This window comes from Sander lucioperca, chromosome 9 (assembly GCF_008315115.2).
Source record: "Sander lucioperca isolate FBNREF2018 chromosome 9, SLUC_FBN_1.2, whole genome shotgun sequence".
Classification (NCBI taxonomy): domain Eukaryota; kingdom Metazoa; phylum Chordata; class Actinopteri; order Perciformes; family Percidae; genus Sander; species Sander lucioperca.
The window spans coordinates 33,084,332-33,112,009 of NC_050181.1; the positions used below are offsets into that span (position 1 = coordinate 33,084,332).

The 27,678-nt window shown below is 41.3% G+C and overlaps 1 protein-coding gene across 1 annotated transcript; it reads left to right on the forward strand.

Moving 5' to 3' along the window:
• Nucleotides 1–852: 852 nt before the first annotated feature.
• Nucleotides 853–27,565, forward strand: pip4p1a (phosphatidylinositol-4,5-bisphosphate 4-phosphatase 1a). The gene is made up of 7 exons (XM_031286076.2): nt 853–1,111; nt 2,137–2,330; nt 10,092–10,198; nt 11,832–11,937; nt 21,101–21,153; nt 23,264–23,354; nt 26,928–27,565. Exons 1-7 carry the CDS (start codon nt 994–996, stop codon nt 27,069–27,071), a joined length of 813 nt encoding a protein of 270 aa, XP_031141936.1. The 5' UTR covers nt 853–993; the 3' UTR covers nt 27,072–27,565.
• Nucleotides 27,566–27,678: the final 113 nt, after the last annotated feature.

Genomic DNA, 27,678 nt, shown 5'->3' on the forward strand with positions numbered 1-27,678 from the left:
ATAAAGAAAGTAAGACATCTTTTCTTATACCATAGTTTAGTACAATTCTTTCTGGAAGAATTTATCATGATGATCAACTTAATTATTTCCTGGATTTTGTATCACCGTAGTCCCTACACTTATGTAAAAATGCAGGAAATGGGATTCAAATAGAATATCATAGGACCCCCAGACCCCCGGTTTTGTGTCCTCCCATTTCTCAAACCAAAGTTACACCCTTGACGGTGCATACAATAGCTGCTATTGCAAACTGATATTTAGTGGAAAGGCATGTATTAAACATAGGTTCAAAATCTTTCAAGTATAGCGTAATCCGCAGCCTGTGGAGATAGGTGTGGCAATGCAAGACTAGGCGTAATACAATACTCACTATGTGTAACACATTCTATGGTAACACTCATAGGCTGTAAAAAAGAATATTAACAGTCTATGGTAACACCCCATGTTATCTTGAATGTGATTACTATTATCATTATTTATACCTTGGAGTTCACCATGGAGGCATATGCGAGAAAAAAACAAATGTTTCTTCAAGAATTCAAGGTAACACAGTTGATATGCAAATGATAATTTTGAGGGTGAATTATTAATTTAAGTAAAATATTTGAATAGGCCACTTCTTTCACCACTGTTAAAATTTGAATTGTGAAGCAGGATATTCCTACACACAAAAAAATCCGTGGATACATAGAATAAGTTACATTTTAAGGGTTGAAATAAAGGTTGCATATTGTCACTACATTACAGTAAATGTAAAAAAAAGTCACACAAACACAATTGTTGTTGGAAAAGCATTAACACATATTTCACAGGTACATTATGACCTATAAGGACTGAAGCATCCTTGGGTGGGCAGTGCCACACCTCCGAGCTCCGTTACCGCAGCAGCAGCAGGAGCAGCGGTGGTGTGATCATGTGACGCCTGCATTTCCGACACAACAATACAACACCGTATTGGTCTGCATTCACTCCCCCCCACGCCTGGCTCTCGGTATGGCGGACGGCGAGAGGTCCCCGTTACTATCAGATCTGGGAGATGGTGCTCTTGGCAGTGGTAACGGCGGGGTGTCTCCCGGCGCAGCGCCCTACGGTGTGCCCAACAAGCCACAGAGTGAGTATCCATGGTGCTCTCTCCTCCAGCCTCAATTAGCCTAGCTCACATTAGCCTCCACTGACAGGGCATTCTGGTTAGCCTTCTAGCTCAGCTGTGAACCATCCTGTCGGGACTGTGTTTGTGTAGGGCATACTGTAAGCTTCCAGAGGATGTCTTTATTCTCATCTCCTGGGGGATGAAATGTGCTGAATGCAGTCGGGACGTGAAGGAGAGACGGAAGGGAATCAGCGTTGTGCTGACTTGCTAACCTAGCAACCGTTATTTAGTAGCTTTGATAGCTAGCTCTACTTAGCACCGGCAAACCTTGCGCAAAGCTTCAGGTTTGCAGCTTAGAAATAGTATCGTTAAGATTTATTTTATTAACGTTTCCTAACACAAATTGTTGCATGTATTTCAACTGCTGAATAATGCCCACTGTACTCGCAGGCTAGACAACTGTACCGCTTAGCTAGCTAGCATCTGAGAAACACCTGATTTGATTGACATATGAGAAAGCCATTACGGTGGATGGCGAGTGAAGCTGCTAGAATCTAGAGAGAGCTGCGACCAATGGCAGCTCACATAGGGAGGGACTGTGTGTCAATACATAAATGGAAAAGGCATGAGATATGGCTCCAATTGTGTGTTGCTCCCACAAACTGCTATATAGTCTGCTTGCTCGAAATGTAGAGTGGGTTTAGCAGGTAGTTAGTACTGTATGTCGCTTCTGATTTTGAATGATTAAACTGTCCCAGTTACTCACTCATTCTTTGTAAGGTTTCTCTCAGTCCCTCACTAATACTTCAATGCTTATTTGTTGCAACTAACCCTGCTCAGCATTCCAGGAGTGTTTTTCTTCTAAAGCTCCTTTCAGCTCACCTCGAGACCAAATCGTATTATCTTGTTAATCGTAACATAAGAGGTTACTTGTCATGGGAATGTAGCCTTTTTTCCCCCCTCCAGTCCATTGTGTTAATCTTGTGAATGTGCTCCCTCATTGTATTCACCATTCTTTCCCCTTCCTTGTCACCCTCCCTGTTAAGGCTTCCCTCCGTTCCCCAGCCCTGATCAGCCCTCGGTGCTCCTTGGGGAGGACCCTCCACCCTACTCCCCTCTCACGTCCCCAGAGAGTGGCAGTGCACCTGTCATCAGCTGCAGGGTGTGTCAGAGCCTGATCTCTGTGGAGGGAAAGATCCACCAGCATGTTGTGAAGTGCGGGGTTTGCAATGAAGCTACGGTAGGTTTCAAGTGTATCTGCACAGCCATATGTAGCACACACAATCTGTTTATGTACATACAGTACAGTTGCAACACACACATGCACAAATAGCCTACTTAAAGTGGCTATTTGTAACTTTCAGTTTGTGTTGATTCGAGTGGCCCCTTTGGACAGTGTTTTGTAAGTGTTTTTACCACATCTGCTGTCCTAAAGGTCTTTTCTTTACGGTGCTGTATTGCCCACTGTATATAACTGAATTAGTGTTACTGGAAGGTCATATAGTTGTGATGAATGTTTAAAAAAAAATAATTAATTTGCCATAAGAGAATTCGCTACAGATGCATCGTTGCATTTCAAGTGTTGCATACGGTTACATAGCCTGTATGTATCGTGAGCTAAACCGGCTATCACTGTCACTGTGTTACGAGCCAAAGCAATAGGAGTTTGTTGAAGCAACCAACGTAATAATAACTTAGATTTATATAGCGCATTTCTTGAAACCCACGGACGCATTACACAAGTACAGGGGGACAAGGGAAAAGAAAATAGTAGGCCAACACAAACATGGAGTAAAAGGAATAAAATGTACGCGTTAAATGGAAGGGGGACGTAATGTAATGTCGGCTACCGACGTACAACCACGTCGCGCAATCTAAAGTTATGTTATGAATGAAATAAACCTATTAAATACCTGAGGGCCAATTCGGGGTGGGTTTTGAATCATGACTCGTGATTTCGCCCGTCGTCTTTCACTTTCCCTTTTTAGCTTTCAGTTCTTCTTTTAATTTCCTTATTTTCTGTAATGGCCCTGCCCCAGTATCAGCCATAAGTACATCAGATAACTTCTAAAATAAAATGAAAATACAATAAGGCCTGTCTCCTGCTACCTTTTTACCTGACTGCATGGGCTTTTCCGGTGTTACAAAGAAATCTGTGACCCATCAGAATGTGTGCTCTGTAGCGCCGTTCGACTGCTGTAAATCATTTTGTGACTTCATGGAAAAAAATCGGAGCCGGGCAAAGGCATTAATAAAAACAATATAAAAATAGCGTTCTTTTCACTGATGGTCACGTCATTTGTGACCATCAAATGGAACATTACAGAGTTTTAGAAACATTAAAAAGTTACATATACTAACTTTAACCAGTATCTTCTATTAAAGGGTTGTTTCACACAAATTACAAAAACATATTTCCCTTTTATAAACCTCTGGTGGTGTCTACCCACACAGGAGTTATGGTGTTATTTAACCTAGACTTTAAGATATATGTCTCTAGGATGTCTGCATTATCTCAGTACAATGGAGAAGAATGGCATTTTGTTTTTGTTGCTCAAAGCAATGAAAATTCATTTTTAGAAGTTTCCAGAATCATTATCCTCATTACTCTGGCTAATCCACACAGCTCACAGTGAGGTCACTAATAGTCCCTATAAACCCTATTTAAACATTCTTTGGTAGTGAATCAACCATTTAAATGTGTATAGCTTTTTAACATCATGAATTATAAATTAGATTATAGAGATGGGCAGTCTGTATACGTTTCTATTCAACAATGACCACCAAATTAGCAACATGGAATGAAATGGAAAGTTGTTTTTCCAGGTGATCCAAGGACTTGTTCACTCCAGACCGGTATAATTAGGTTGATAAGAAACCTGGAGCATTTACTTATGTAATCTGGCTGGTTTGGTCAGGTGAGGGCGATGTTATTTGAACTTGTATGTGCATTTGAACTTGTATGTGCACCAAACAATCACCGTCAGACTTATTGTAAAAGTGCTATAGGGCCTTTTTCAAATATTAGCTATGGTTTATGATGTGAACCTAGTGTAGACAAATAACAGGATATACTATATGAATATTTAACACTTGTATGAATCCAAAAGCTAAACATTCATCTTCTGATCTGTCAGGCCTGTTTGATGTTAGATCTTTGTGACTCAATCAACTAGACAGGATTTAGACTAAAAGCACATGTGAGAGTTTGATTTATTAATGCCTGTGGTCAGAATACTTTACTATTTACTACTGTAAATGAGTTACCTACAAGTTCGTATAGCATGTTATCATCACAGGTTTTTTTCCAATCACGTTGTCAGTCTAAAATGAACAGTGCCAGAATTATTGACCAAGACCAAGTGAAATGCTGATGGAAAGGGGACACATATTGATACAAAACAGGGTTTCCCCTAGAAAAGTTGTTAGGCCCGGTTGCAAGTGTCTTTTTGCAACGAGGGCACAGCTCAGACCAGACAGACTAATTGCAGCATTAATGGAGAGTCCAATAGTTTCTGTGATAACAGAATCATGGACAGAATTGCGAAATTGAGAATTTATAAAAGCTAAACACAGATTCCATAGGGCCCTACATTAAGTCAGTGCTAAAAGCTAACTGGAGATTTGAAAATATGACTTCTCTACAGGGGTGTGCATTGGCACTGCCCTCACAATTCGATTCGATTACGATTCACCAGGTAACGATTCGATTCAATTCGATTCTACGATGCATCAAAATTCTACTGCACACAACAAGGCAAATTTTTCATCAGTCATGAGGCAATACAAGCAGTCAGATATTGAACAACAGATTTTATTGGCTGCTATGTGTGTATTATCACTCTCCTGTATCTTTGACATAAATGTCATTAAATAAAATAAAATTGAATGGTACAGGGTATTGGATATGGCATTTTCAAACCTGAAAAAGAAAACATAAATCACTGCTTTCAGTGCTTTGAATGAGTGATTTGTTGTTGTTGAAGCCAACTCAGGATGCCAACGATCAACATGGTTTGTGAAGTTAGTTGTATTGCCAACGTGCTTGATTTTAGTGTGGCAGGTTTTACACACCGCGTAAGTCTTGTCTAGTTTCCCATTAACTTCGTAGAATCCGAAATGTGCCCAGATGTCCGCTTTCCAAGCTTTGGGTGCGTTTTTAATTACCTGTCTATCGCGGTCATCTCCCTCCGCCTCAGCCATCTTGATTGTTGTTGTTATGCCCCCGGAAGTAATTGAAACTTCACAACTTTATTGTCCACTCAAGGCCAGAAAATAAACAGTGACATAATCGATTATGGCACTTTGCCGCATCGATGCTGAATCGTGCATGCCCCGCATTCCGATGCATTGCCGAATCGATTATTGTTGACACCACTACTATCTCTAAGTTTCCAACCGAGCTGCCTCACTGTAACTGTATTTTAAAAAATCATCCCCATTGGCTAAAGCGTAATTTATGCTTCTGCATTAAATCTACCCCACGGCTACGTACATTGTTACGTTGAGATACGGATCCTACACCAGACCCTACGCCGTATCCTGATGTGCACCTCTCGAAAAATTTAACTAGTACTAGTAACTGGTAGTGTTGCATTTCCCCCTACTCATTTCCTGGTTCTCCTTCTCCATAAACAACATGAAATCAAGGAGAGGGTTAACTTTTCCTACTACAGATTCCCCACCATGATCAGAAAGCACAGGGGAGACACTTTGTTTCTCTCACTATGACTCTAGAGTCGGCACTCGCTCCGAAGCTAATCACTGTCTCTCTCACTCACTCTACCACACACTCCTTACACACTAAGGCATGGATACCCGACCCGAGCCGACGGGTCCCGACGGTACCCGACGGAAATTATGGTAAGGTTTGGGTCGGGCTCGGTCACATCAGCGCGATGAGGCATTTGTTGTAAAATGATGCTGCGGCTCCTTTGGAGCAGTTGGACTCAAATGACCCATCTGATTGGTAGAGTGCTAACCCGGAAACAAGGAGCAGAATGAGCGTGACTCTCTAGTCTAGTCCAATCTTTGTCGATCTGAAATGAAGACAGATTCAGCAACTGCATGGCCTATTTCTCGCTTAAAATGTTTTCAGAAACACGTTTCAGTGAACTATTTTAGTAAAATATGAGATCGTACTCTGAACAAGCCGCCATGACAGTCTGTCTTTTTGGGCGACAATACAGATTAGCGCCGCCTGCTGTTATGGTGACTATTACGTCTCGTCGCTTTGGTGTGTTCCGAGGCACTTTTTTGACCAACTCGGGTAGACTGATCAGTCCAACTGCCTTTTCTGCCGAGGGTCGGCCGTCTGGTCTGTGTGTCTGGGCCTTAAGAGAGCTCAGTGTGTGTGGAAGCAGACATGTTGAATGCAACCGGAGCAGAGTTGGTGGAATAAGTTTAAGTTTTGTACACAGTGTGTGCTGTGTCTGAAATAAACCCCAGACTGAAAGCCAAGTTCATTAATTTCAAATTCAGCCCGATCCGGACTCTATCACACACACGCACACATGCCGGCCCTGCTATTCTCTTAAAAATATCGACCCACACACCAACGCACAAGTATAAACTTCAGGCCACTTACGTGGGCTACGGCGAAAGCTCTGCGTGGAGCCTCCACAGAACCATAAATCATGCTTTATGCCCGGTGGGCCACCGGCTTGCAATACACTGGGGGAAACCCTGCAGTGGTCCAAATGTTGAGAATCTCGACCACCAGCAACACAAATGGCAGTAGATGGAGCCCACCTTTCATCTTGACAATGGTCTCATCGTTATGTTTTTGTAATTACACCGGTACGGGTATCACAAGTAATTTGACAGTGATCAGGGTTTCCCGCAGCACTTTGCAGCTTGGGCGCCGCCTAAGCTGGGGAACCCTACCGCCTTAACTAGGTCGTCAAAAAAAAAAAAGTCCGTCAAGTGCATCTCGGACAATAGCGCGGACGCGCTTCAGACCGCGAGCGGGCACGCGCGTCACACGGCCGAAATGAGAGAAAGAAAAAGAGACGTGGTCCGTCGCTGTCTGGAGGATAACTAGCCAGTTGATATCGCGCGTGTGTGTCCATGAGAACGTGTGTGTCCATGAGAACAATCGCCAATTCACCGTCGCGTGTGCGTCGGAGTTTGTCAACAAATGTGCGGCAGCTGGGGCATGCCCGGGCGGAGACGGGGTGAGTGGACTTACCAGAGTGTTGGCATACAGTGGGCAGAGACCATTTATATATGTTTCTCTGTCCTGTTCTTCACATCAGTGAGGCTTTCTTCTCTTGTTTCAACCAAGTGAATACATGACGAAGTGACTGGAACTATCCATCACCTCTCGCGCGTGGATTCTCAATGTCCCGGCTGTTGCCCGGTCTTTGAGACACAGCTGTTTTTTTTTTTTTAAATCACTACACGCGGTTCACAATACACGGTTAGTTAGTGAAATTACGTGTCCTGTTTTTATTTCACGCATACTATCTGCTGGAGTGAGTGAAGCTATGGGCTGAGCTCTGTTATCTCAGCGCTGTTTGTTTTGGAGAAGAGTTGTCGGGCAAAGTGGAAGAGAGCGTGTCACGGAGGATAATGGGAGCAATGCCAGTGAAACTGTTACAGCACTTTTTTTGAAAATAGTTTAATGAGCTTAAAGTTGTGTGGGATGACAATTGATATAAGTAGTTGCACATAAACAGTATATATATTGTTATTTCACTGCCACAGAACCGTCTTTGTCGCAGTTAACGGTTATAATCATGAGGCGGAGCATCTCCTTCGTCTTCAGTCACTCAGTCGCAGCGACATGGGACCAGCTTAGACAGCAGAAGCAATGGCTATATATTTAGATGTCACGTTCAAGAACATCATAGCTTTATATTGTGGAAAATGTTAATTTCCTGCAACTGCACATTACTTTGTTTAAAGTAATAGATTAATAGACTGTCAGTATGATGCAAATCAGTTCAACGGCAACACAAACTGCAGCCTCCAAAATGACCAACATTATCATTTTCATGAATGTAGGCCGTTGTATTAGACTGCATTATAACAGTAATACAAGTGTTGACACTAACGCATATCTATAGGATTTCTATAATGAATTTGACAATCCACTGGGTAATGATTACTTGTAATATCAGTTTTTACTCCCTATCAATACCTCCCTCCCTATAGTGCAGATACAAACTTGACTCCCGCAGCTGTTGTGACATTGATGATGGAGCAGGAAACTCCCAGGACTCACTCTGATCTGGTTAGTCAGAGTTTAATGACTCAGTGGAGAGAACCATCAGCAGGACAGATGGCAGGGTATTCCATTAGGTCCAGAGGAAGGCGTGTTACCGGTGTACAGATTCAAGTTTCAGTTCTCTGCGTGAGCTCAAACTATGTCCTTGACAACTGAATTTGGTCTGCTGTATTATGTGACCTAGTGACATGATACAAAGTAGGCTGCACACTAGGGCGCAATATGTCGAAAGACACGCAGATATTTTGTGTCAGTTGAAAGAAAATAACAGTAGAAAACTGCACTTTAAAATGGAACCGTCCTTTTTTTTAGCGGTGCCTTTTAAATTCAATTTGTTCAATAAAAGGTTGGAAATTATTTCCTTTCATTTGTTTTAAATTCAACCAGCAGTTTTTTTTTATAATATAGCAGAATAGTGAAAGCAGCAGAACTGAGAACACTTTAATATCTGTTTGTTTATTGCAAGTAATGTCATTATTGCAATATTCAACGTTATCGCATATCGCATATTCTCCTCGTGCATATCGTGCAGCCCTACTGCATACCTGGTCGTTAAAAGAATACACTCATTCAGTATGTCTATGTTTATATGACTTAAATTGGAGGATTGGGCTTAAATCAAGCCAGGCGTGAAGAGATATTGTGTAACTAATGTGGATTCTACATACAGCAACAAAAATCTTCTAATGTACTGTAGGAGCTTGCTGTACGGGATCAAGTCTTATCATACCGAAGTCACATGTTTGAAGCCTTTGTCTATATTTCCCTCTATATTGATATTAATGTTATAGGCAGTGCTAGATAAACCTATTGCTTTGCAGAAAGCCTCTAGAAGACTTTTACCAAAAATGTTGCTTTTGATTGCAAAGAGTGAGCGCTTGACTTCATTATTTGACAAAATAATTGTATGAACAGCAACAAGCAGCTCCTGAACAACAAGTAGCTCCTGAACAGTTAGGCCGGCCACACACTGCCTGCGTGGCATGAGCGTGGCGTTTCTGTTGCGTGTCAGTTGCGTGGCGGCTGCGTGGATTTTTCTATGTCTTTGCACACCAGAAACGTGTCTGACTGCTGCTGCTGCTTGCCTTGTCTGTACACATGGATGTTTCCCATTGATTTACTGCACTCAAGCAGTATACTTAATGTTAAACATAAATATATACTGATTTGATTACAGCAAAGACAACATCGGCAGTATTGACGGCAAAATAGGCTACAGAATATTTCGTACTGTATTGACAGGTGCAATATTTGAAAATCGATAATTATTATTATTTTTTTTTAAATTACATTTATATCTGCATTGATGTCAAAACCTAGAGACTTTCAAACATCAACATGTCATTTATTAATATGTATTTGTTTCAAAATGACATATAAACATCTTTTCCTATTCTATTTTGCCTGGAAACGCTTCCAACACGCTTGCGTGTCACGTGAAAAATAGGCGTCGGTTCTATTTCTAGCATGCACGTGTTTGCTCTAACCTGTTAACATGGGAGCCGAAATAAAAACGGACACGCCACGCAGCTGACACGCTCACGCCACGCAGCCAGTGTGAAGCCGACCTTAGGGACACTTAAGCGCCGACAGACTGACTGGTGCTTTACCCTGCAACTCCAAATATCTCCCAGAAAGCCTCTCTCCCCCACTTAGTGTTGGTTGATTCTCATCCATCAAGAATAATTGGCTTGTTATCTACTCCTATTGTAATCCGTTGTTCTACCGTCTTCTTATCTCTTCCCTCTGTGTCTCTCCCTCCCTCTGCAGCCCATTAAGAATGCCCCAGCAGGGAAGAAGTATGTCCGCTGCCCCTGCAACTGTCTGCTCATCTGCAAAGTTACTTCCCAGAGGATCGCCTGTCCTCGGCCATATTGGTGAGGTGTGTGGGTGTGTGGGTGTGGTTGTGGGCGCGTGTGGGTGTGGCGTGTGTGGGTGTGGGTGAGTGTGAGTGAAGCAGAGGAAACAAGGTGCATTGAGAGCAGCTGTCCCTCAATTAAGGCTGTGCTCCCAGCGCAGTTTATATGCCGAGCTCAGCGAGCCGGATGAGGAAATAACAGCCTTATTAGAACAGCCACATCATGTGTTTCACTTCTGCATATCTTCCGTATGGGAATAGGCATTATGTTGAGGTTTAATTTTCAATCTGCACCTTGCAGCTGAAAAACATTCATTCAGCATAGCTGCTTCAATTATGCACTAAATTCCTGCAGAGTAGCTACTAACCCATAGAAATAAAATTAAATCAATTAAACAAAATCCACTTTATTTCTATGTACTAACCAAATGCACACTAAGCGAATTCATTCATATTATAATATCAGGGAGCAAAATGAGCACACAAGTCTCACCAAAACAGCTTAAAGTAAACTGGAAAAGTTTCATGAGTTATAGTTAATGTCACTTTTTTTATTAAAATTTCAGTGCATAAAAAAACATTACTGGGTTGCTGAAAGTTCCATTACAGTTTGGGAAGGAAAAAGTTTCAGTTGCTTTCTGTTGGGGAATAATCTGAACAAAAAGTCGTTAAAAAACATTTTCTACAGGTCAAACAGATGCCAGTGTGTTGGAATTTTTATTGTAAAAAAACAGAACGCTGATTTCAGTCTCTGTAAATGAATGGCTCTGGCAGCCCTTATGAAGCCCTTAAGGTGCTACAGCTTAGTGTAATTGGTTAGTTAGATAAGATGCCTTTTTTAATGCCTGAGGTGTAAAATGTGCAAGAGCCACGTTTTTAGCCATGCAAATATGTATAATTTTAAACTGTCCATCACAAAACCTGTGGTCATAAAGATCTGAAACACCTAATCCATCTGTCAGCCTCAGTGCAGATCATAAAGTAAGGCAGAAGGCTAATTAGAGTTTGCAGGTTTAAATATTTTGTCATGAATGCACAAGGCAAAACGTCCAACCAAATGACATGCATTTTCGAGACTTACTCATTAACCAGTATTTTGCTTTGACATTATTGCACATTATTGCTCCTCAGTTACAAAGGAGAAAACCAGTTCCCGAAATGAGTTTCAGTTTGAACTTTCTTTGAACTGGAAATTTTGTTTCACAGATATGGTTAAAATTAGAAGAGATGATGACATTTGTTTTCAGAAAAACAAATTTGGCATTCTCAATGTTTACGATGAAATTGTTCACATTCCTGGTTTTATTACAGTTGACCAGAAGTAACCAGTTTTAGCTTAAGTGATGCCTAAAGGTTGTATATATTCCTAAGAGGCCACTTTTCCTACATTAAATTTCTCTGGAGAGTTTACCTCCACGGTTACTGTTTTGTATTCAAACCAGCTGACTAAAGCAGACACGTCTCTGTGCTGCTGTGTGATCCGTGATTCTGAGTGACTATAGTTGTCTGAGGAAGTTGGTTGGTTGTAGAAAAGCAGTGTTAGTGCTAATCTGTCAGTGAGACGCCTGCTCAGGCAGGGATTATAATCTCTGCAATATCTTGAGTAATTTGTGGTGTGAATGTTGACTTTGTGTTTCTGTCCCTTTTTCCAGTAAGAGGATAATTAATCTGGGTCCAGTTCATCCTGGTCCGGCCAGTCCTGACCCCCAGCCATCCGGGGCCCGAGTCTCCTGTGGACACTGCAGCAACACCTTCCTGGTACACACTCTCTCTGTTAAAAAAACCCAACATACAACATAAACTTAAATGCCATTTTTTTATTTTATTGTTTGTGAATGTTTTTTTAAGAAATACCCACGGAATTTAGAATTACAACACTGTCACCGTTTTTGGTAATTGTTACACAAATTTGCTTCCATGTTGAGAGTTAGAAGAGAAGATTAATTCCACTCACATGCCCGTCTGTCTGCAGCTGGCTAGCTTAGCATAGCTTAGCACCTCTAAAGCTCACTAGTTAACACATTATATATCATTTGTTTCATCCATACAAAAACTGCAGTGTAAAAACAACACAGGGTTTTTTTCCATACTATTTCATAGCCAGGGGCAGTGGCTTCCTGAAGTCTCTGCTTTTCTGTATTTTAGCAATACATCTTGAAAACGGCAAAGTACTATCATTTTCTGAGCATAGGTTATTAACAATTGCATCTGTAGCGTAGGATTTATTTAAAAAGCCATTAATTGATTACCCTGTAACTACCCTGGTCATGAAGGAGTCCACACTTCATACTGATGTCCATATTCACCTTCATTCCTTATAGAAGTATGATGGAACACCGTGAAAACGTGTTCGCCTGGTAGCCCAGCAGTAGAATAAAACAAAACAGGAGCTTAACAGTTTGCTATTCACGGTCGCCATTTCTCTCCTCCGTTCGCGCTTCTCACCAAAACATCCGATCCTGAATCTTGTAGCTTACCAAAATAAAAGTCGTTTGTACTGAATATACCAAAAGACAAAATACAACTCATTTTAGCTCATAAAGAACCCGAAATTCAGTGAACAATGTTTTATAATAATGTATAAAACTGAAACCACCTAGCAATCGTACAGATCACTTATATTAATTTCCGGTGTTGTCATGGCAACAAATATACACTTTCCAGCGTCAGCTACACTCCCACCAAATTTTTTTTATTTTTTTTTATTTATTTTTTTTAACCTTTATTTTACCAGGGAAAAAATCACATTGAGATTAAAATCTCTTTTACAAGTGAGCCCTGGCCAAGAAGGCAACATACCTTTGATTAAGGGCGTTTTCACACATGAAAGTCTGAACCAAGGTCCGGACCAAGGTTCATGTTTTTGTTACATTGTATACATTTGATCCGGTAAGTTTTGGTTTCACACTGCAGTTATGCAAGCGCACTAAAGATCTATACGTGACAAAACTACGCCCTGCCATCATCACATACGTGAGCTGCGTCTCCAGATACTTATAATTGATTGGTTTGTAGACAGGCTTCCCCGACCTCTCGTCTCCTCTCTCTGTGTCTGAGTTTTTTCAGCTGACTGCTGCTCTCCCCACTGCCGCGGCTCTTTTTGTTTTGTTGTGATGTTGAGAAGCAAGATACGGGAACTTTCTTTCTGGAGCATTTATTCAGAGACAAACGGAAACCTACACTGTACATTTACTACCACTTAACAAATAAACTGCTGATGTATTCTCTGTTCTGATAGCCGACAGCTGTCTGCTCTGAGCGCATTCACCGTCACTCTCACTCTCTCATGTAGCCTACACACTAAGCACCAAGCTATTCCTTAAAGGAGCTATTCCCCGGTCTTGTAACACAAGGAGAGCCTGCCAGAGCTTCTTGTATTTGGTCCGAAAGTCCGAACCATCCAAAAAATGTTTTCACACTGTAAACGAACCGGACCATGGTTCAGTTTGGTCCGGACCGAGACCACCTCTTTTGGTCGGACCAAAATTTGGTCTTTTGATCCGGACCGTGGTCCGGGGGAGGTTTCACACCTCTAATTTTCGTTCGGATCAAACTGAAAAGTCCGAAAGTCCGGACCAAATGAGGTATGTGTGAAAACGCCCTAAATTAATAACAAAGTTGAATACATTACACACTCTTCAAACAAATAAATGGTAATTTCCAAGCACTTTGTTAAAGATCACTCAAAGAACATATGTAAACCTGAGCAATATGGTTAATCAACAGTGTACAAAACTCTTCAGTCAAATTGACATGTAAATATCTCAACACACAGTTGCATGTTATAATATCAATTGGGAAAACTGTTTTCCACACACAGGTTAAACTTGATTCCCTACACTAAGAAAGGGATACACGAGTGACTGACTGAGTTAAGAGGCAGATGGTTTATTTATTTATTTATTATTTGTTTTTGATTCAGACTCTACAAGAACCACTAACTTTTGAATGGGTTGTTCAACAATGGATGGCTTGCTGAGAGCTCCTTTTCCTAACTTCCGCTCTCCTATCTGAAGCATAACTCTCCTAACTAGTCCGTCATCATCCTTACGAACCTCAAGAACTCTGGCAAGTTTCCATTCATTTCGAGGGAGCTCTCCTTCCTTGACAATCACAATAATCGCCAACTTGCACGTTGCGTCTTGAAGCATGCCACTTTTGCCTAAGAGCGATGTTGGCAAGATATTCCTTTCTCCATCTGTTCCAGAATTGTTCCGACAGATATTGCACTCGTCTCCACCGCTTTCTGGCATACAAATCTTCCTCTACAAATTTACCTGGTGGAGGCAGAGGAACAGAGGATTTCATGGTAATCAGATGGTTGGGTGTTAGTGGCTCTAAGCTTGTGGGATCACTAATACTGTCAACAGTGAGTGGGCGGTTATTTACAATGGACATGGCTTCATAAAGGAATGTCCTTAAAGAACCATCATCCAACCTTCCAGCACTGTGTGCAATGACTGAGCATAACACACCCCTGACTATCCTGATCTGCCGTTCCCATATGCCCCCAGCATGACTTGAGCCTGGCACATTCATGAGGAAGTCACACTGCTTATCTGCCAGATATGCATTTACTCTTTCTTTGTTTACTTCATCTCTTTCCAATTCATTTCTTGCTCCCACAAAGTTGATCTGATCTGATATATCGAACGGCTCCACAGATGGCTATGAAACGCCATAAGGCATTGATGAATGCATCAGTCGTCATGTCTTCCAACATCTCTATGTGGACTGCTCTGGAGCATAGGCACGTTAACAGGAGACCATACCGTTTGTCTTCCTTGCGACCCTGCTTAGTATAGAACGGACTAAAACAGTCCATGCCGCAGTAGGTGAATGGTGGTGAAGAATCAACGCGGTCTGTGGGTAGATCTGATCCGTTGTTCTTCTGGTGGCCCATGAGCTCTTCTACAGGGAACACACTGCCTTAAGTGCTGTGCTACCCTTCTTTCCTCCACATTTAAGGGGGTTGACTTATTTATCCTCTTAGCTAATCGTTGAATCCGAGCAATGACGTTTACCACTGTGGTCCATTTTGAGAAACGTGACAGTCGCTCTTGAAACTCAGCTTGCCTCGCAGCCTCAGTTTTCAGTGCTTGGATTGTCTTAACCTCAGGATCTCCCACCAGCAGCTCTGAAGATCCTTGGTTTGTAACTACTTCTCTCTCTCCCATAGGAACTTGGGCCCCATGAACCAATTTGAGTTGATCAGCTCTGCTACTTTGAGGCCTCTCGAGGCGTGATCAGCAGGGTTCTCCACTGTGTCGACGTAGTACCACTGTCCTGGGTTTGTGGTTTCCCTTATTCTCTGGACACAATTTGCAACAAAGACATGAAACCTTCAAGCTTCATTGTTGATATACCCAAGAACTACTTGGGAATCTGTCCAAAAATACTCTCTGTCAACCCTGAGCTCCAGCTCCTCCTCCAACATACTGCTCACCACAGCAGAGATCACTGCTGCGTTTAGCTCTAATCTTGGGATTGTGACAATTTTTGTAGGAGCCACTCTCGCTTTACCCATACCAAGGCGCAGTGTACATTATCTTCGCTCACCAATCTGATGTATGAGCACTGTCCATAGCCTTGACTGCTAGCATCTGAAAAGTGATGCAACTCAACTTTCAGAACCTTGCCGAAGTTTTCAGGTGTGAAACACCTAGGGATCTGAATCTTTTTAAGGTTTCCTAAGTCATTTAACCAACTCTTCCACCTTGACTTCAACTCTTTGGGTAGTGGTTCGTCCCAACCAATGCCCCTCTGACACATCTCTTGCAGCACCCTCTTTCCAGATATTATGAACGGGGCTAGGAATCCTAACGGATCGTACAAAGAGGCCACAATGGAGAGAATTCCACATCGTGTGGATGGTTTCTTGGCAAGTGAGATCTTGAAGGAGAAGACGTCCTTTTCCACATTCCACCGTACTCCTAAGACTCTCTGTTCTGGAAGGTCATCATAGCTGAGATCCACATTCTTCACCTCATTAGTAGGTTCAGTGACACTGATAGACTCCAGCACCTCTCGATTGCTGGAAAGGAACTTGTGAAGGTGCAACTTTCCTTGCGGAACCGGCAGAGCACTCCAGTCATTCCATTTGTGAGAGCAGGTCCTGTTAGCAGATGGTCATTCAAGGCAGTGCCTTCATACTTGGCAGAGCAGTCAAAAACGACCCTGATTTTATCTGGTTTTCTGGGATGGTAAACCCCTTGGTGTGGAATGTACCATGTGTTTCCTGATTCTGATCGCTTGTCTGCTCTCTCCGCATCACCATCTTTGAAGACTCCTTCCATAAGTCTCACATAATCATCTTTAAATTTAGGATCTCTGTCCAGTTTCCTTTTTTAAGGTGCTTCAGCTGGACTAAGGCAAGCTTCATATTGTCTGGGAGGTAAGGACGTACTTTCAAGGGAAGGGGCATCTCAAGGTGATCACACTCGTTCTGCTGAATTCTTTCTTTTACGACCTGCAAGAACTGAATATTTTCTTGAGATATGGTCTTTTCTCCTGGTCTTGTGTCTGCAAAATCGGACTCAAGCGCTCTAATAACAGCAGCCGGTGTCACAGGTGGAATCTCCCTGACTGATAAGCGATGACACAGACCAGTCACATCCTTAGATCTCACGAGCTGTGGTTCACCTCCTACGATGCTCCAACCTCCTGACGGACGGTCTTCATGCAATGGAGTCTTCATGCAATGGAGTTGGATGGTGCCTTTTGCATATGCTACACATGGCTTTGTTCTTACAATCCTTGGAGTTGTGTCCTTTTCTTAGGCATGCAAAACAGAGCTTACAAGACCACTTTTCTCTTTTCCTCCACAGACTTTTCCATTAGCCTTTGACATTTATGTATGGAGTGGTTTTCCCCACAACACATACACTTTCCCGGGTTTGAGTTATTAGCTGATGTGCTCCATTTCTTTGATCTGTTGGAATCTTTCTTGTTCTCATCATCCATATCATTTGGGCTTAACTGTGATGCTTGATGCTTCAGAGGCCTTCACATTAGTGGCAAATGTGTTTGCCTTTGGACGCTTGGTTTCTCCAAATTACTTTTCTTCAGAGGTCTTTAGTGCATACAACAATGACACTGGATTGCATGCTATGCGTGCTTCCTGTGCGATGAATGAAGCAAACTCTTTAAAGCTTGGATAGTCTTTGGCTTGATCCAGCTGATGTGTGACATAACGATTCCAGCTAGACGATGATGATAGGCCTCTTCATCCTTCCTGTAGAAGCTTCCCTCTAGAGCAGACTTTGCCTCTCCGCCGATGTACTTTTGTAGGTAAAACAACCTATCTGCAGGATTCGAGCATATGAGAGCCTTAAAGCTTGTGCTCCATTCTGTGAATTTCAGGGGGTCACCAGAGAACACAGAGGGTTCTGGCACTGGAAGTCGAGAGAGTGCCATCGCCTCCTGTACTGTTTGCACTAGAGATGCTTCGTTAGTCGCGACTTGCTCCTTTTGAGCTCCTGAATGATGAGAATGTGGACTAGGTTTTTCCACCTGACTGCACGCAGGACTGTTTCTCAATCTTTACCCTCGACTCTTCCTCAGTATACACTCTGAGCTTTGCTGCAATTACCTCAATGTCTCTTTGATTTTCAAGCTCTTTCAATTTCAGCTTTCTTAGCAGCCAGCTGTGCAGCTGTTTCTGCTCTCTTAGCTGCAATACTTGGTGACTCAGAGATGGCTGGAGTGGTGGCTTTGTACAGTGGCTCTGGAAGCTGTGGAACCATATATGGACTTAGCATATTCACTGTCGAGCAGCAAACGTAACCTTGATTTTTCCGCCTCAGGGTCAAACTCTTCACCTTCCTCAGTCAGTCGTACTCTCATTAGTCCCAATAGGTCTGCAGCTACAGCTACACATGCATCAATTTTTCTCCGAATTTCTTGATCTGGGGCTGTCTGGAGTCTTAATTCTGTCGTATAACTCTGAGTTCAGACTCAAGTTTCTCAGTCACATCCATCATGTTATACAAGTCACTTTCAGAGCACTCTTGCTTTAATTTTGTACGAGCATCCCTAACATGAGTTTTCCATTTCTCATATGCTGACTTGAATTTTCTTTCTCTTTGAGCTAATTCTTGCTCTTTAATGTCCAGCATCTTAGGTGTTATATGTTTCTCACGGATGGATTTTGTCGTTCCAACACTCTCTAACTTCTCCTTTTCCGTTGCGTTAGTAGAGTTTAAGACTATGTGCTCTTCTGAAGGGGAATCATTCTGTCCAGCTACCTCACCATATTGAGACGAAGATTCACTCTGATTTAACACTTTTTAAACCTTTCAGTAATTAACACCTTAAGTAGAAGAATAGAGTAACTTACTAACACATGAATTCCAGCATTTGACAATGGATCACTTTGCTCAACTTAATTTACAGTTACCTTCACAACTTATAACCAAACACCCTTGACACTCTGAAATGTGTTATTTGAATGACAAAATAAAGCTCTGACTGTACCAAGACTTTGGTTCTTTTATCAATACTTATCTACAGTCCTAAGCACCTTTTTAACATTTGCAATCATCGTTTCTTTACAACTTTCTTGTGGAACTGTCCATCGATTACCAGAGGTGGAATTTTAGTATTTAAAACTGCACTCTGGAGCCTGAAGTACACAGCAGGATATGAAGCAGAACTGCACTCTGAAGCCTCGGTACGATGGGTTTAGGCCACGTTTTCACTGTAACTACCTTGGTCATGAAGGAGTCCACACTTCATACTGATGTCCATATTCACCTTTATTCCTTATAGAAGTATGATGGAACACCCTGAAAACGTGTTCGCCTGGTAGACCAGCAGTAGAATAAAACAAAACAGGAGCTTAACAGTTTGCTATTCACGGTCGCCATTTCTCTCCTCCGTTCGCGCTTCTCACCAAAACATCCGGTCCTGAATCTTGTAGCTTACCAAAATAAAAGTCGTTCGTACTGAATATACCAAAATACAAAATACATTCATTTTAGCTCATAAAGAACCCGAAATTCAGTGAACAATGTTTTATAATAATGTATAAAACTGAAACCACCTAGCAATCGTACATACAATATAATCACTTATATTAATTTCTGATGTTGTCAAGGCAACAAATATAGACTTTCCAGCGTCAGCTACATACCCTTATCAGCATCGATGACAATTGTCAAGCACTGTTTATGAAGTCTCTGGCACAGGTCCCCAACTCTTCGATCTCTTTTGAATAACAACTATCTGAAACAGACACAACCGATAAAATCACATTCTCTATAGGGAGCCAATATCCTTTAGAAGTGTTTATGAAGAGGTGATGCCTTACTATGCACAATAATTGAATAATAAAACTGCTTTGGTATTTGCTTTTTTTGGCTTTTCGTGTGGAGCATTTATCATTTGTAGCTGAAATATCTTGACAGTTACAGTAGGCCTGCAAAGTTTTTGTTTTGAAACGTACTGTAGCACAGCCAGAGCAGTTAATTATCGAGAAGCCAAAACATCTTCGCACCAGGCCAAGTAAATGTTGAGTTATTGGTGTAGATAATAACTCCATCAAGTCTGTGCTGATGTATGCAGGCCATTTTGTGCTAAAGGGGGGAAGTAGAATGTGAACTCGCTGCTCTTTAACAATGCATGGGACAGGTAAAGATGGTTTGGATATACAGTGAAAGAGAGGAGGGCGGCCGAGTCAGATAAAGAGAAGAATAAGAGTTAGACGTTAGATGGATGATTCAGGGTGTTTAGCATTCAGTCGGACCTTTCCAACCTGCTTAAAGACATGAAAACACAAATCTTTGCCCTGGGTGGCGGTGCAGTGATCCTTTTGTCGCAAATCTAGTGATAATGTTCTCTGTGCTTCCAATACAGAGTGTTTTTTTCTTCTTCTTCTTCAGAACAAGACGAATGCACAGTGTATTCTGCTTTGCAGGGTTTACAAATGTATCACACCCCAACGTTAGGGAGGGAGTGAATGAATGTCTGCTCCCTGAGATAAGACTATTTTTCTTTCTCATTTTTTGGCTGGCATCACCTGTTGGCGAGAGCTGGGATGGTTGTGTTAAATATCTTAAAGTATGTCATCAACCCAGACAGCAGCAGGCACATTAAAATAAGAGGTCTGTAATCCCACAAGGAACGTATCCTTAAGTTGTACATTGCCTCCTTTACTTGCAGTCAAAGTACTAGCCCCATCAGTGCATTTGTATTGATTTGCAATTAGTATTGGTAGAAATGTATCAACAGTAGATTATTTAAGTCATTTATCAAGCAGGTATGCCAAACGTGCCGTTTTCAGCTTGTGTGTGAGGTTTGTTGCTTTTTCCCATTTTATATCATTGCGAGTTGAATCTTTGTGTTTTGGATTGTTGACCAGGAGATGAAAAAATGACATCACCTTCAACTCAGGGAACGTGTGATGGGTATTTTTTTTCTTCTTTTTCCTGGCATTTGACAAACGTCATAGACAATTCATTTGTCCCTTTTTTTACTGCAGTATCCCCCTCCATAAGTCACAGGTCACTGATATAAAAACCTTCTGGCCACGACAAACACATAATACAAATCACTTATTCCAAATGCCAGCATGTAATAAACAAGCATTGAAGGATTTTGCACTTTTCTATTTCCTGCACAGCAATACTAACTTTTTTTTACCGAATACATTTTTGCTTTATGTAAACATTTATATTGTGAGCAATGTCAAAAACAAAGATACATTACCTTTTGATATAACATTTTAAAAATTCTGATTGTAAATGTAAGCAGCAGCAACAACACTGGTACTTAAACTTAGAATTGAGGTGGATTCTAATTACAGTGAATGTAATACTGGTACTGTTGGTACTGGTATTATTATAGCTGATAATTTGACAAACAAGTATGTTGGTTTTTGGCTGAAGCTGAAGGTGACATGTCTTTCTCTTTGTGATTTCAGTGGACAGAGTTCACAGACCGGACGCTGGCCAGGTGCCCACACTGCAGGAAAGTGTAAGTAGCTGTATGCAATCCATCCATCACGTCCCTTCCTTCTCACTGTAATTTTACATTGTAGATTTACATCCTTTGGCATTTAGCGGAAGGTTTTTACTAAATTAAGCCTACACAAGAGGGAGCAGGTAGTGGCTTCAGAGTCTGAAACACATTTTCCTAGTGGTGGAAGAAGTATTCAGGCCCTTCAGTAAAAGTACTAATACCACACTGTAAAAATACTCTGTTACAAGTAAAAGTCCTGCAATGAAAATGTTACTTAAGTAAAAGTATGTAAGTATCATCAGGAAAATGTATTTAAAATATTAAAAGTAAATTGTACTCATGCAGAAACATCCTCACATTTTAGAAACTGGAAACGATCCAAATAGTTGTGTGTTTAACAGTCTTCTCATTTCTGCTGGACTTGTAGGCCTGTACTGTATATCGTTGGGTAGTTTAATTTATAATATAACATCAGATTTTATAAACTACATGTGTTTTGTGTGTAAAAATCTTAATTTGTAAAGTAACTAAAGCTGTCGGATGAATGTAGTGGAGTAAAAAGTACAATATTTCTCTCTGAAATGTAGCAGAGTAGAAGTAGAAAGTGGCATGAAAAGAAAAGACTCAAGTAAAGTACAAGTACCTCAAATGTACACTTACATTACATACTTACTTGCTTACTTACATTCCACCACTGCATATTCCTCGCTGGCTTCAGAGTGTCTCATAACATCATGAGGTTTGTGATCTGTTGAATTTAGCTTTTTTGTACCTCATGAGTTTCATTATAACTTGCTACAAACCACATTCCTGTATCTCTATCTGCATACAGTATGCTTCTTAACATGGTGAGCAAAGTTCATTGGACTTTGGGGACAGGAATTGGCAGGCATGTGATGCAGTATCAGTGCTTGAGATGCTAAAATGTATTGCAAATATGTGATATTGCAGTTTGATATTGCAGTTTCTTTTATTTATTTTTTTATTTTTGGTTACACCTAGAATTATGACATTACATTAACAGAGTCAGAACAGAGTTTAGAGACATGTTTCTGGAATCTGTCAGGCACACAAAGTTTTGTCCTGGAACCTGGACAGGGTTAGGGTTTAAGTTGTGCTGGTGTATCACCATCATCATACTTGATGTGTTATTTCAGCCCAGCACTTACCAGCAAAGAGTTTACCTGCTTTGGCAGCAGTAATAAAAAAGGTTCTACATTCCCATTGATCCTGGAGTAGTGTTTGTGATTCAAGGGAAGAAAGATGCCAAATGAAATTTTAACCCCCCATCCTTATTAATTAAAAGGACTAGCTGCTGCAGTTTCAGCATCCCGGTAGTGTTGGTGCTGACTCACTGTAGCTTACTGGGACACTAAAAATAATTAAATTCAATTTTATTTATAGTGTCAAATCGTAACAGAAGTTATCTCAGGACACTTTTTAGATAGAGTGGGACTAGACCACACTATAATTTACAGATACCCAGAAATTCCCCACAAGAGCAAGCATTTGGTGAGACAGCAGCGAGGAAAAACATCCCTTTTAACGGGCAGAAACCTCAGATGGTGGGCGGCCAACTTCTGCTGACAGTTGGGAGAGAGAGACACACAGAAATATGACATAATAATTATTGCAGTCAGTATGATGAACAGTAGCAATTAAAGTGACAATAAAGATAATAGATCTATGACTAGAACTAATAGTAGTAGCAGTGCAGGGCGTAGCAGGGCGTCAAGCAGGACCACAGCAGCAGCTGCAACCTCGATCCAGGTGCCACCACAATCCAAGGAAAACTGCGAGGCGAGAAAGCATAAGGACTCCGGGGAATAAGCTCCCCGGAACTAAGTTAGTAACTTGCATTAAAGAGACATGAATGCACACAGATGGAAAGAGAGAGGAGCTCAGTGTGTCATAGGAAGTCAGTCCAGGCCAGCCCTAACTATAAGCTTTATCAAAGAGGAACAGAGACCGAGCCGCCTGTGCTTTTCCTACTATGACAAGTCAAAATGCCCACTGTGAAAACAAGGTTTATACTTCAAACACAGGGTTATAGTCATTGTGTTGTATTTAATTTAATATCCTGATCAAATTAATTCCACCCTTCTCTCCTCTGTTGGCCCTCCAGCTCCTCCATTGGTCAGAGGTATCCCCGGAGGCGGAGCTTGTGGTGTTTTCTACTCTGCTTGCTATTCAGCATCTCCGCTGCCGGGCTGATGGTGAGTGGATGCCAGCACACATCATACTAACATCCAAGAGATGGAAAACCTAATTAATCAAAGATTATCAATAGCTGGCGTGTAGGCGTCAACCTTTTAGCAGGCTAGAAATGAAATCATCTTTTCTAAATCTGTCCTCTTTTGTTTTTTTTTTTTGTATCACTGGGTATCGTTCAAACATTTTCAATATCGGTACCAATGCCATTAACGGGACTTCGATACCAGTTCCTGAATGATGTTTTTTTATTTTTCGATATTAATTTTATAAAATCCATTTTAACAAAAGGAAATTACAACATTAGACATTAACATTACGGCAAAAATCCTTTATTCTTTTTCAGCTCCTACTACTCTGTGTAACGTAGAGTTTTTCCTGCGTGTCTTCACGTCGTGTAATATTAGCCAGCCAATCAGCAGCTTTATTAGATCTTGGTAGAAGCATGTTGCATGCTTATTGGCTCACTGATGTTGATTAGATTTGCTCCTTATGTATTGAAATTGGGTATTGAATGACGAGGCATTTTCTGATAATGATACTTCAGAGGCAATTTGGTCGGTGCCTAAAAGGTGTTGAATTATGTACCCAGCCCTACTCTTTTTTTATTTTATAATGGAAAAACTTTACAATTGCAGATAAAACAAAGGTAGGAGGAAGCAGTATGATTACAATCTGTCCTTTTGTCATTGCTTGTTTAACATGGAGGGGGTGCACCTCGCAGCTGCTCTCCAGACACAATGTGACAGGCCTCTATTTGTCAGTGAGATCCAGCACAAACAAAACCTAGTTTCCCTGTAAGCAGTGTTCAGGTTGCAACACCGGCTGCAACACCCACTATAGCAGAGCAGATTCCATTATTCCTGGCTAGTTTTCTGTTTTCCCTTTTCTTATTTCACTCTCAGTTCTATGTGCATACAACCACACAAGGCTCACAATGCACTTTATATTTTCTGTTTTTAAAGTCTTTTTTTAAATGGTTAAAATAAGAGTGCAGTAGAGAACAGTAGAATGATCTCCAAATTACAGATCACAATCTTCTAGACAATCAGTAGAATATAAGACATGGATTCATAGAGACAAGTAGATAGTTGATACATTCTGCTTTATGAACAGCAGAGGGTGCAAGATGAGAATGAAATGGTGCCCCACAGTATAGACCCACTGAGCACAGGATGCATACTTGCCTGCCAGCATGGAGAGCAGTAAGCAATGTGCAGACAATAAATATGCTGTATTGACAACATTGCATAATGCTGGTGCACCGTGAGACCAGACTGTGTTTAATAAAAAAGGTTGTTTACATTTTAAATAAAGAATGGCACAAGAGCACAGGTTTTGGCAGTTACATTTCTACACCGCGTCAATAAACTTTATTGGCAACAACCCATCAAACTTTATTTCCAGACTGCATTTAAATAGAAATAAGGAAACAGTGTTTTTGCAGTACATGAAGGTAGTTAAGAATTGAGGGTAGTTAAGAAGATTCATCACCATAACAGCTGTAACTTAATGGAGCTGTGGTGTATCCCTGAGTCAGCCACATGAGCCAAAAGTAGAGTTGTGCCGTTGTAAACATTTTCAAGCTGGTTTAATACTAAGCCAAACACCAGACTGGTATGCCAAATCTTACCACTAGGTGTTGCACTTGACTCAGCAGCCACTCCTGAGTGGATTTAGGCTGAAGGTGGATCTCACTTCCCTTAAATTTCATCCCCAGCTCCGCCACTTGCTTCCCTTCCCTCACGTCTTAGTCCGTCCCACAGAGGAAATCGTGGCAGAGATGCGGGAAAGGAAAAGGAAAAAGGAACTGTGTTTTAGAGGGATGAGACGTCCTGTCCTCTGAAGCGTCACGTGAATTTGTCAGCTGTATGGGCGGAGTAAGCAACGGCTTTCAGATGCACGGCTTCTAGGAAGGCTGCTCTCTCTATCCTCGCTCATAGCTCCTTAGAGATACCTCCTCCATCCTCGCTCCCCTGGGGAGGAATAATATACTTTGGCACAGCCTTCACGAAGAAGGGCTAGAACAACTTCCGGTTCAACCGAGGAGCGAGGAGATATCAAATAAGGAAAGTGAGATGCACCTTGAGAGAGCCCATGAATGCACTTCTACGCTGGTTTGCCAACCGCTATTAAACACTAAAGAAGAACGATATGAGGAAAATATGTGATAACTTTGTTGAATATATAGCGATAACCATATTACTTGCGATAAATAAAGAGATATTAAAGTGTACTCAGTTCTGCTGCTTTCAGTATTCTGCTAAAATACAACAAATTGCTTGTTGAATTTTAAACAAATGAAAGGAAAGCATTTCCAACATTCTTTTATTGAACAAATTGAACATTGAATTGAATATAAAGCAGCACTTAAAAAAAAAGTGACAGTTTCTTTTAAAGTGTTATTTCCTACTGCCTAACACAAAAAACCTCTGAGTGTCTATCAGGATATGTAGAGAAAGAGATCCCATTTCGGAATCATTAAAACCTTACACATCATTTACAGGAGAAGAGGGAAAATAATTCATTTAAGGCAGAGGTATACATTTCTTTTAAGCATATTTGATCTTTTTTTTAGCCTGTATGAGCTGTGTTGATTACCTCATGGTTAGATAGGACTGCCAGTCGCACTCTCTTTAAATAATGATAAGGAGCATCTGCCTGACAGTGTGGCCAACCACACAGACACCTACCTACTATAACATACACAGCACCTTACCTGGATTCCTAGTCCTGGGCTTAAACATGCTCGGTGGTTTATTATAGATAACAGTAATCATCTGAGCCAGGGGTGTGTATCAGGAGATCTCTGGGTGTCAAAAATGGAAATATATGAATATTATTTATTACAGGAATTAAATTATATTCCTGAGAGCAGTGCAATATATATGAAAAAAATGCCTCCTAAATCAAGTTTCATCATTTTATTTTGACTCTCTCTACCCATATTAGCTTTGCTCTAGTGTTGTGACTTTGAAACAGGAATTCATGTTTCAATATTCTCAGAAACTCCCTGTGGGTTCTCTCAAAGTCACTTTAACCATCTTCATTAAATAGTTTTCTTCTGAGCAGCTGCACACTCAATACTTGATGGGAGAGCTATTTTCTCTCTTACCCCCTCAGTCACTCTGGAGTATTAAATACTTCCATGAAAATGTGTGCTTTTAAAACGCTACAATTTGGTGTCACTGCATCAGTCTGGTGCAGGTGGATTAATCACAGACAATGGATGCATAATTAGTAGTTAGAGTAAGTAAATTTGTGTCTGATGATAAAAAAAAAAAAAAAAATACTGTAATGCTGTCATAATGAACCACTGCTTCATCTTTGAACTGTAAAAATCACTGGATACTTAATTTTGTACAATAAATGGGTCACATTATAAATGTGTGGAACATTTTCAAGTGTAATTGTAGCTTTAGCTCTCTGGTGCATGGTTGCTTGTTACCTGATTGGACTGGAGCTGGCTCATTATAATCACCATACTCGGAATGTGCTTATAATTCCCCTTTTTTCAAAAGACTTATTGAGCAACATCTGATTTTCTACCACTTCCTCTGTTGTGTTGTCATCTTCAGGCTGGAACGTGGACGAAGGCTCAGACCTACCAGGCGATCTACGCTTCGTGGGCCGCGCTGCTGCTCCTGGTTCTCGTCACCTTGGTCCGGGCCTTCTACTGGGCCTGCATGAGGGTCAGCCAGCCCCTCCAGAACTTCACATAGAGCCCCCTCCAACCCTGCCGCTCCCTCTTCCCAACCCGCCAGGCCGGAGGAGAAGATGGCTTAAAAGAAAAACACACACACACTATAAAACAGAATATTTATTTAAACCCAACCCCAGAAAGAGAAAGTTCTCCTCCTCCTGTCCCCTCCCTTTTAGTCAAATGTGTTTCTAAAACTGGATGGCGGTGGCTGCAACTGCTATATATCGGTATATACGGTAACTATGATGATGCGTGTAGCCTAATGTACTGTTTATCTGTTCTAATCTCGTGGCAAGGGTGGGGTTCGTTTTAACACTGTAACAATTCTAACAATTTTTTCGTCTTCTCTTTCCCCCCCTGCGCTGTTTATACATTTCGGCTTCAGTCTGTGGCACATCGGTTGCACTCTCGCAACTTGTAAGATGTGAATATTGCCCTTGTTTTTGTTCAGTGGGGGGCGCTCCCTCTTCAATCCTAATTTGATGTTAGGTTTAGTATTATTTGAACATTTAACATTTTTTGTGAACATAAAACAAATGATTTTGCGAAAGCGGCGATGAAGTCAGATGAAGCTAACAAATCGATGCCAGTAGAAGACGAGTGGCTGGAGGGACATCAGTTCCCTC